The following is an 11734-nucleotide window of genomic DNA, read 5'->3' as shown; positions in this document are numbered from 1 at the left end:
AATAAAATCTTTTTAGATTTAAAACTTGTATTGAAATATATTACCTCATATTTAATTTTTATTAATTAAAATAAAAGTAATGTGGCCAGTATATTTTATGTGGCAAAGGTCCAGATTACTACAGTACCGGCTGGCAAAGCCAATGCAGTGGCCATCACCACAGCCAATCTGGTGGTGATGTTTAATGGTAGAGGGTAAAAATTAAAAGTTCATTAGTTACTGTATCACCGAGTAATCATCACCGTAAAGAACCGGCACCTGGGCCCATCGGTATGATCTAACAAGTAACAGCGTACCATTTCAAAAACAAAAGGAGAGTATTCGAGTATTGATTCTCCAGGGCTCTTAAATAAGCCCTTCATTGACAAAGATAATCTAAGTGCTTCCAAGACATTAAACTCACAGTTATTGCCTCTATCTTAACAACTCAGCTTAAACAGCGTTACTGGCTGAGCTAGGTGAGACGACGGTTCCTAACTAGCTAGGATGTGAAGAAGAAGGTTATATACAAAACAAAAATTCTGAGCTTAATAATCAGGGTTATTAGAAATTCAAAATGTCTGCATAATGGGCAAAATTTGGAATCCAAGGACTATTCAGGGACCAGATGGGATCTTGGTTCCACTCCATGCTCAATTTGCTGGGAACTTGGAGCTCTGGTAACATGTCCTTCCCCGTAGGTAAGTGGAGACTTGGCCTTTTAATCTCGTTTGGTTTTTCATATCTAACATTGTTGCTGTCTTCTGTTTCTTTCTTGAAAACCAAATTCTGCGCAGGCATTAATACCGGTGGCACTGGATCTTCAAGTTGACTGCAAAATGACATGGTGTCCAAAGACGATGGTGGTGGGGATGAAGATGGAGACGCATGAATTGTCTTCATTTCTTCTTCCATTGCTGCCCTTTGCTCTAGAACTTTCAAGGAAGTTGCCTTCCTATATATCTTGCACAAGACTATGTCCTGCATTGTATGTCAGAAAATTAATACAAGTACAGCGAAGAATCACCATCTCAAGTCATTCCAAAAAATGGGTCCATTATTCTTTGTATCTTTCGTTGTCAACAGAAAAAAGAATGAGGTTACTGAGAAATTTCAGAAACAGCAAACACTTCAAAATAGAATGGAATTGAATGATACAAGTCCTTCTGACTACAGCTTACAGCAACATTCCACATGGAAGTAACACAGAACTTGACCTTATTTGATACATCTTGGTCCATTCTTTGCAAAAGGTAAAATCTTCATTGCAGTGAGATGTTGATTCTTTGAAACCAACAACAACTGTGGGAGGTTTCTTGGCCACATTCATGCCTCGGAAATCGGAATTAGCCTAACAACTATGTGAAGGTCTTTTTAATTAGTTCTCTTTTCCTTTTGCCTTTTCTTTTAAATTAACAAGTCATGATAGTGATTATAAGTAAAAATAATTTAAAACTAACTTGTCTCCCCCCCCCCCAAAAAAAAAAAAAAAAAACACAAACACAAACACTTCATTCAATCAAGAGTTAATAAAAAATCAAAGCTAAGATACACACATATATATATGTATGATAAGTACCTTGGGCAAGGGGCATGAATATTCAGGCAGGCGATACTCGTTCATGACCCAATCAGTCTTGTTCCCTCTTGGTGCTCTTCCCTTATAGAAAACAAGAGTCTTTCTCAATCCGATCATCCTCTTTGGGTCCGATAAGCTCACAATTTTCCGGTCAGAACCAGTGGCTTTCCAAAACCCATTGTGAGTAGTCCTATTAGGCCTTCCTCCACTACCATGCTTCCTGTCTCTAGGCACAAAGAAATACCACTCCCTTTCCCCAACATTTGACAATCCTATACCACAACAACATTAACATTGATGTAAGCATGCAATTTGACAATCCTATACCACAACAACATTAACATTGATGTAAGCATGCATGTTTAAGCTAACTGCGTTGTAACATGAACTAAAATTATTAAAAGGGAGTGAGCAATATATATGCATACCAGGCAAGTCCCAAGGATCATGACGATAGATGTTGAGGTAGCCGATAACATCAAGACGCATTTTTTTACCAAAAACTATATTTTTAAGGTAGAAATCAAGAAGTTCCTCTTCAGTTGGGTGGAAACGGAAGCCTGGAAGATCAAGCTTTAATGCCATTTCAGCCATGGTGTGATGCTGGCTGTCTGTAGTTTCTAGTCACTAGTGTGTAGTATTAGTAGTGGTAGTAAAGCTTGCAATTCTCAATATAAAATTGGAAAGGTTGCTCGATGGACACGCTCCTTCCTTGCAAGGATATTTATAAAGGGTGAGATATGTATAAGGGTGAGATATGTTGGTGATGTTGGTCGATAGAAAAAACATTAAAAGAAGACCTGGTCAGGAAGAAAAAAATGGAGATAGCTGGGAAGCTCGGAAGATCGATCAATGGTGGAACCCACGCGGTTTATCATAAAGTCCCCAGTGACAAACAATGTGAGGGGACACTCATGACATGTCTTTTGCGATCTTGCTTGACCTCGTTTTTATGTTCTACGGATTTTGGCCATTTACTTGGAAATTACTGGGCACGGGGGATTTTTTTTCCAACAAAAACTTGCACCACATATTTTGGTTTTTGAACAAAATGTTTTTTTTTTTTTTTCTGGTTACAGATTTCAGATTTCAAACAGCATCTTAGAACTTTCATGGTCAGCTAACCTTTCTTCATTCGTCAGTATTGTACGTAGATACTCTTTGAATTGGTCATAGCAACTAGATGTTTTGCTTCCTGTTGATTTTTCCGATTCTGGCATTGAAATGTATGGCAAGCTCCTAGCTGGTCTTTTTACAGGTATGAGTATATGTGGTCGTCATATTGATTTTCTACGTAGAGATCTGTCCATGTACTATGGGTACCTCGCTGTTAATTGTCTTTGCTTGCCAACTAAACTACCTTGATACACGTATACGATCCATGCTCCGTTTGTTTTTATAATTTAACCTTCATCTTACCCATGTGATTTTAATTAAGTTTCACTTAATATTCTCTTGAATTTGGTCATAAAAAAAGATATAGCCTGTAATTATTATATTTTTTTTAAAGCGTAAAATCTACGACAATACAGACACACACTAAAATACAAATAAATTACTTTTTTTTTTTCTGGGGGGGGGGCTCCAAGCATTGCTACACGACAATGAGGTTTTCCACAATTGAATGGAGATTGATTGCGCTTTTCATGTTCTAATTAAGCTTGTCCCAGCATTAATCATGTGGGAGCATGATTCATGAAGTTGTAGCTTTTATTTAATTTTCACATTTGGAAGCCGGACAATAATCTCTAGCGTTACACGGTTAAACTATTGAGAGTTATTCAATTAGATCTTACAACGAGAAATTAATATATAAAAGTTCTTAAAACGTAGTGGGTCTATATATTAAGTATTAACAAGAATGAATCATGAAGAATAAATGGCCTCATTTAGATTCAAAGGAGACTCCGCGTTCTTTAAATTCCTTTCACATGATGCTTAATGGTAAAGTTGGAGATCAACGAAGATAATTTTTCAATATCATATGTGGACAATTTGACTTGGAAGTCTCAAGTCTTCTCCAGAGACTTGAAGAAAGTCTTTTCCCTGTAGGTAAATGAGGGTCTCTAGCTATGCCGTTGCTCTTACTGGAATTCCAATGTTCTTCCATCGATGCTCCCTTGGAGAATCTTGGGGACCCCCCTCTCTTCATTATTTGCCTCTCTTCATTATTTGCTTTGTTATTGATTTTGATCCAAGGTTGGTACGCAGGTGTTTTATGTAAATTACTAAGATGAAACAGTGGAATCAGCTTTCCATGAAATTTCCTGGAAGTTCCTTGACACTTGGAGTTCATTAAATGTACAGAAAAAAGATGTTTCCCATTATATAGCATGATTGAAAGCTGAAGCTCTATTTTTTTTATAAAGTTTCTGATCAAAAGATTGCTTGTATGTTATCGTCTCGGATGTTAATTATAGCTCTTTAGCCCGAATAAATTCATTTCATGTATAGAAGGATGCATGGAAGACTCAATTACATCAAGTTCAATGAAAAAAACACAAAGGTCCAAGAAGGTCATGAATTGAAGATGGCACAACGAAGACAAAACTTAAATACCTGTTTGATATTATCATGATTTGTTATTGAATTGGGTTAAAAATAAATAAAGAGAAAATATCTAATAAAGAGTTATTTTATATATATAATTATATTTTTATAATAAATAAAGATTGATTTTGAATATTAAATAATTCTTAACAACTTTTTTAAAGACAATCATGCTAGAATTATTATTTTTTTTTATATTATTATTATTAACATGCATTCCCACGGTCCTGAAAGACCCATTATCTTTTATTTGTGTGTGAATCGAACATTGGTATTAGAATTATTGATGATACTTGAGATGTGATTTCTCGTGTTGTTTTGCTACGCGGTTGGATTGTATTTTTATTAAAACTTATTTTTTTTATTTTAAATTATATTTTTATAATAAATAAAGATTGATTTTAATATTAAATAACTCTTAACAACTTTTTTAAAGACAATCATGCTAGATTCATTGTCTTTTACTTGTGTGTGAATTGGGCATGGGTGCTGAAACTATTGCTGGGACTTGAGACAAGATATTTTGTCATGTTTTTGCTACCGCAAATTGGACTTATTTTTTTTATTTAAAATAAAAATTTTAATATTTTAAAATAATTTTAATATGCTAATATATATATATATATATTTAAAAATAAAAATACATTTAAAAAAAATAACCGTCAATACGATAACAAATCTACACGAAAAAACCTCCAGTTGAGGCGCAATTCAGGATACGTAATCATTAATTAGATGCAAGTGTCAAAGCACAAGGGACCCATAAATACTAATTGAAAAGAACTTCCACCACGATTTTTAGTGCTTCATGTCAAGATTCTCGTATTTGCAGTACAACAAATCTTGTTAGAAATTCGAGTGTAGCGTAAGCTAGAAAAATTGCAAGACTCCACCGAATCAGCATTGAAGTTTAGGTTTGGCTATGAACACCCGCAGTATTAGTAGCATTTCAGTTTGAATTTTTTGGGCATTGACATTTTTAAATGCTTGTGATTCAAGAACAGTGACTTCTTAGTTCTGACAAAATGGAAAGCATCTTGACAGTAAGAGCCACAAATTGTGGCTTCCATTGTCCCAAAGTTTTGGAATTGAATCCCATTATGGACCCCCGGGGGGGGAGGGTAGAAGGCAGCCATCAAATTGGACAAAAGCCATCAAGATTTGTTGCTGGGTTTGTCTTCAAAAGATAACAGTCCTCCTACTACGAAATTTGATCTGGGTCTTAGCCCAAGACTGAATGGATCCCTGCCCCCTAGTTTCTGGAAGGAGAGAATAGCCGAATTACAAGAAATTTGTCCTTAAAGTTAGGATTGAACTAGAGACAATCAACAAAGACTTTAAATCCGAAAGGATTGATTGAAGTCCGGTGTGCGGTACAGGAACGAGGGAGACAATAAAGAAGAGGAAATGATGAACTTGTCAGGGTTCGATGGGGCGGCTGCAGGCCCTTGGATATATATATATATATATATATATATATATATATTATATATATATATATATATATATATATATCGGATAAGGATAATGTCATCTGCATCTAATAGATATTAACATGAATGCATCTGAACAGGTAGAAATTTTTTAGATTTTATTGTGTTCGGGTAAAACACGAATGTAAAAGATTGGGTATTTGTTTGGGTATAGATACGGATATGCCTACTTATAACTTGAATTTAATTTAAAATGAATAAATAATCTTAAAGTTTTAAAAAATACATGTATATAAATTAATTATATATTAATAGTTGTTAATTATAGCATTTGAATTCGGGTTTTCAACATCAAATATTCATTTGCGGTTAGGTTTTTAATAATTATACTAAGTTGAGAATTGCACCCTTTTTTTTCTATAATATTTAGAGTGATACTCGAACTAGATTTTGTACACGAAGACTGTGTAATTAGTAATTAATTTATATTTAAGAGAAATTGCTAACGCTAACATAAAATTAAAACCCACTTGCAATTTGAGGCAACAACTCAAGGGTTATTGATGGTTGTTGTCATAGGCAATTTTGTGGGTTAGCATATTGTGAAAATTTGCTTCCCTCTTCCCTTTCAAGTCTGTAGTTGACTCTGGTTTCATAGACATCTCCTTTTCCAGGCCTCCTTTCTAGTTTCCCCAAAGTTGTAACATTTACAGACTTCAGTTTTCACTTTCAGTTTCATGTGGTACTACTGCACGCTTCCATACCTCAAGTTTCCCATGTTATGTTTTTTTTTATTATTGAAATATATATTAATTTAATTTTTTTTTTTAAATAAAAACTTTGAAACTTCGAAAGACATGGTCCAGCCGCAATATCATGGTCCCCACTGGAATTGCTCCCTGTTTCTGCATCATGATCGTCTTGCCTTTGCAGGGATTGGACCAGCTTTGAGAGCAGGAGAAGGCCAAAATGGCAGGCACAAACTGCAAAAAACTTAAAGCGGTCTCCAACTACAGTCACGTTGCCCCAAAACCTGGGCCTTATGATACTCCTCGATACACTTCTTTGGGTGATCCATGCTAATGCTTTCCATGTCTTTTTTGGACCAGACAGGCAAAATGGCTGGCTCCTTTCTGTCAAATGGCAAGTAGAAACTGTCCCCCAAGGTTAATGGGCACTGGAATTGCCTCATGATCCATTCTTCTTGCATTTCTTGATTGTGGCACAGGCTTATCTGGTTCAGTCACCATGCGACACGCATGTATCCCACTTACAGAAAGAGATTGCATTAAGCCACTTAGAATTTGCTAAGTTGGAGCTTCATGGATAAGCACTCTGTGAGCTAACCTAAATTTGTTCCTCCCTCGGCCTGTTATTAGCCTGTCCAAAAAACGTTGTCGACTCCTTAAATCAGGCCCAAATCTAGATGATGCTCCGTTGGGTCGATTTTTCTGATAAACACATGGTGTTATCATTTATCTATCACTGGTCCTCGAAAAGTTTTTCCAGAGTCTTAGCAGTAAGTTCCCCAAGCTCTGCAGAATCGATTCCAGGGAGTTTTGATGGCGTGAAAAAAATATTTTTCGACTCCAGTAGTAAATGGATTTAATCCTTTCATTAAAACACCCTCTAAATTTACCTCAAGACTTATTATAAATATATTCAATACCCAATTATACCAATATCCTAATCCAAAAAAACAAAAATTAATAAATAAAATAAATACAGTTTTCGTTATAGTTACAAGAACCGACCAGAAATCTACTCAACACAAGCTTCAACGGATCAACCTAAACTTTGACTTAAAAAAAAACCCAAAACACAGTTGTTTTTGTGAGTGAAAAAAAGGGGTGGTTTTGCATTGAAAAACCCACGGGTTTCAGAATCACCCAGTTGACCTGTGAGGCTGTGTTTTATAAATGGACTTGCAAATACTTGAGAATTGGACAGGTAAAATCACTCGATAAAAAGAATGAAGTTACCACAAGTCTCCAACTGTCCCATCCCATCCACAGGAAATTTGTCAAGTAACCGTACCAGATACAAAGGCAGTTCCTGAATTTTCACAAAAGTATTTGCTGCTGGTAGAAGCGAGGGGTAAGGATTTGAGTGACTTCACAATACTACTTCACCATTACCAGTAGCAAGAGGCGAGTACATAAACCAATAAATAAAGACAAAAGAAGCTAGTTTGGTGGTTTGTAATGTCATCACCATGATTGGTCAGTTCTTTTTGTTTCAGGCTATCATTAACTCTCTCTTTTACAGTAGCACAAAACAAACAGCCTCTGGAATCTCCAGCTACAGTTCAAAAAATCCCTGTCCAAGCGCTACTGAACTGTAGCAGGAGTAGTATTCCCTGATCACTCATACCCGACCAGCCAGCCCGGCAAACACCAAGCTGGTACAAAGCACTCTACACGTCCACCCACCAACGCAAGCCCCACCATTTCAAGGTCCCCAAGGTTATGTCAAATGCACAAAGCACCACGCAAGATAACACTAAAGGCATGTAGTTGGCTATGGAGAGCATTGTCCATGGAGAATAAAGCTGCTTTTTTTTTTTTTGTAATTTTGCTTCTTGTTGTTTCTATATATATATATATATTTATAATCATTTGAACATAAACATAATTCAAGTACAAAACATTACTCCTACAATCTTAATACCCCAAGTAAAATTTTGACTGCCTTTTTCCTTTGATGAAGTGCTAGTAAAACAGACACAAAAGACCCACTTTTGTCAGTTTTCACTCCCCTCTAAGCACCCAGTCATCCATACCGAACCAGACCATTATGGAATCGTCGGTATGTGACCCAAAATCAAGACCAAAAACAAAAGAAAGGAAGCCTAAAGCACCTTTTTATCCCTAACTCCATATCTTCCTTTATAATGTCTCTCCTTTATAGAGCAACTTCGGTGTGCAAAGTTGTAGCATTGAACCCCCACCTGTTGTTGCTGTTGCTGTGGTGATTGTTGCCGCTCAATCTCCCAGCTTGCCTTGGCTATAAACTCCATCAAGCACAGGCACGTACTCCTAATCAAACAAAAGACAGGGCCATCATTCACAGGTAAACAACACAAAAGAAAACGAAGAGGACACCAGGATGGAAAACTGAGAATGATTATTTCTTCAAACATCAGGTTGTCTTTTCCGTAAATGAACTCGTCCAAATTGTATGACCTCTGAAAAGAAAGCAAAACCTCAGTAACCCACCTCAAGTTTTTGAACAAGTTCTTTGGCATTTGGTGCAGAGACAATGATGTTGCGTTGGGAAGGCTTGATAAAGCCATCATCCACGGCTTTGTCAATGAAAGTCAGAAGATAATTGTAGTAGCCATCAACATTAAGCAAACCCACCTGTGCTTTTTTGGAAACAGAGTCAAGAGCTTGAAATAGAGAGCCATGACGCTTTGAGGAGCATACAAGGAAAACTCACAGGTTTGTCATGGATGCCTAACTGAGCCCAGGTAGTCACTTCTAATAACTCCTCCAGAGTGCCATAGCCACCTGCAACCAAAGTAAAGGGATGAAGTAGAAATTAAAAACACCAAAAACATCATTGATCACTACGAGAACTAAAAAAGAGACGAGTTCGCGTGATCTATTTATACATAAAAGAGAGAAATGCATGGGACCTGGTAACGCTATAAAACAATCAGAATTGCGGGCCATTTCTGCCTTTCTTTGGTGCATGTCGGCTACTGGCTTTACCTCTCCAACGGTTTCTCCTGTGATCTGTGGTTGCACACACATACACATATATAAAGATACAATCTTTGCACACAATTAAGCTAAAAGTTGCAAACTTTAGACCCCCCAAAACTGAAAAACTACCACCAACTAGAACAAAACATAAAGAAAATCCATCACAAATGAGATCTTGCACCTCTTTGCTCATCAAAGTTCTTGGTATGATCCTGTAAACAAAACCAGTACTAAAATTAGGCTACTCATGCAAGAAGATGAGAAACCAATCAACATAATAATCTACCCAGAGAAAAGCAAAAGAAGGAGTGAGTATATATTGTACCCAAGAACATTGCCTCCACCACTATGAACAGCTTGAGAAACCAAGCCCATCAATCCAATGCTTCCACCTCCGTACACAAGATCTAACCTTTTTGCCACCTTAAACGGAAAACACAAAAAACCCTTTAAATACCGAGCACATGAGCCCCGGTTAACACAAAGTGAAAACAGGAAGTGTAATTTACCAGCTCTTGACCTAGTTCATTGGCAGCATCTCTGTAGCATTTTCTCTTCCCGGTACTGCTACCACAAAACACACAAACCCTCTTGAATCTTGATGGTTTCAATACCTTTCCCTCCATTATCCTATTCTGTTTTTTTGCGAAATTTAGCTTCTAGATCAATCACTACAGAAACTAAAAAAGCGCGTGAAGGTTTTGTGCGTGAGTACTACAATGTTAAATGAAACAGAACAGCCACTATTTATAGACACAATAAAACTATATTAAAAATAAAATAAAATTCACCAAAAGAAAATAAAATAATAAAAAAAGGAAAATCAAAAATCAAAATGCCACATACACACCAAACAACATTGATAAAGGGATTGTAACGAAGGAAGACAAAAGGGGCTTAAAGGGACAAGCAGAAAGAGCAGTCTCTGCTATCCACCCATGACTTACACGTGGCTTACTCTGATGCCTTGAATCATGAAGGTTTCATGCTCCACAGACATTATCCAATCTCCACCCATCTCTCCCTCCCTGTGACATTTTTAATGCAATGCAGTCATAACTTGGAGGCTAAAACACGTGCAGGGGCTCCCTGCTCTAAAATCAAATCAAGATTGATATTATGCTATTATTTTAAGTATCGGACTTCAGATTTATCTAACATATGGGTCAAGCAATTTGGAGGATAAGCCATAGCTAGGTACACAGTAGCATAGTTGTCATGTCCAGGACGAGGTTCAGATCGTGGGATTGATTGTTTCGTGTATAAACTGGTAGGTTAATTCAGATTTATTCTAAAACTAGTAATAAAAAATATCATTTTGGATAAGATTATTGGAAAAGAAAACTTGAAAGATTTTACTTCAGATAAAAAAAAAAAAGTGGAGCTGTCCTGTTCAAGTTGTTAGTTAAGGGTTAAAAAGTTATCGGCTATTTTTCAAAACAATTAGGGGAAAAAACGCCAATGTGCAAGGGTTTAGATTAGATAAGAGGCTTGGCCTGGTGATTCTGATAAGTTCGTAATCATAGAATAATCCTTGTGTTGCTTGTATATTTGCCTGATGTTATCATTCCCAAAAAAAAAAGCCAATCCACTTGCCTTTTTGTCCACGAACAAAACACAATGCTCTGTCTCCCGAGTAAAAGTCTTTCTAAAAAGAAAAAGGAAAGGAAGTGAAAAACTCCTAGAGCATGAAGAATCGTGGGGAAGAACTTGGCATTGGGAATGAAGACATGTTAGAAGTGCTTGCAATTTTCACAATTGTCATTTCGAGACCATGTTCCATGTACATGTAATAGCTGGTTATTTTACCTGTATATTGTCACGAGTCAATAAAAGTTTTTAGCAAATAAAATAAATATGCAAATTTTTTAAATGTTTTTTTAATCTAATTATAAATCAAAAGACATATGCATGTATTTAATTAAATACATCAAGAATTATTTATACTAATAAATATAAAAAATAAAAATTAACATGTTTATTCAACTCGTTTTCTCATTTCAGATCTAATATAAAAAAAATTTCAACATGAAAAATTTATATATTTTTTGACTTCAAGTACAAAATATAAATAAAATGAAAAGATTGATATTTATAAATAATAAAATATAATAAATATCACATTCTTTGATAAAAATATTTAAATTCTTAAGTTGACTTTTATAGTACCAGAAAAATTAAAAGTAATGTTTCGATTGCTATAAATTAAACATCATTTTCTTAGTTGTTTATGTAATAATTTTTCATGAAAAAAAAGTGTGAAGGAAAAAAAAAACAAATTACAAGAATATAAAGATAAGAATAAAAAAAATATTAATAAACTTAGTTTAAAGCGGTAAACATTCGAAGTGTTGAAAAATAAAAAATAAAATATATTTTTTTAAAACTTGAGTTGTTCGAGTCGACGAGATGAATTACACTATAAATTTGTTAAATAATATTGATATTAACTTCCGTGGACAAGGAACCCCATATTAATTACT

General features: G+C 35.5%; 1 protein-coding gene and 1 pseudogene across 1 annotated transcript; both read right to left on the bottom strand.

Annotated features, from left to right (window-relative positions):
- Positions 1 to 328: 328 nt before the first annotated feature.
- On the bottom strand, positions 329 to 2331 carry LOC118035676 (NAC domain-containing protein 6-like). Its single transcript, XM_035041286.2, has 3 exons — positions 1987 to 2331; positions 1559 to 1830; positions 329 to 960 (listed from the first exon to the last, which is right to left on the bottom strand). Exons 1-3 carry the CDS (start codon positions 2150 to 2152, stop codon positions 544 to 546), a joined length of 855 nt encoding a protein of 284 aa, XP_034897177.1. The 5' UTR covers positions 2153 to 2331; the 3' UTR covers positions 329 to 543.
- Positions 2332 to 8088: 5757 nt separating this feature from the next.
- LOC118035669 (cytokinin riboside 5'-monophosphate phosphoribohydrolase LOG5-like) lies at positions 8089 to 9950 on the bottom strand (annotated as a pseudogene).
- Between the last annotated feature and the right edge of the window lie 1784 nt (positions 9951 to 11734).

This window comes from Populus alba, chromosome 9 (genome assembly GCF_005239225.2).
Source record: "Populus alba chromosome 9, ASM523922v2, whole genome shotgun sequence".
Lineage (NCBI taxonomy): Eukaryota > Viridiplantae > Streptophyta > Magnoliopsida > Malpighiales > Salicaceae > Populus > Populus alba.
Note: the sequence above shows the minus strand (reverse complement) of the source record. Positions and strands in the feature narration are given on the sequence as shown.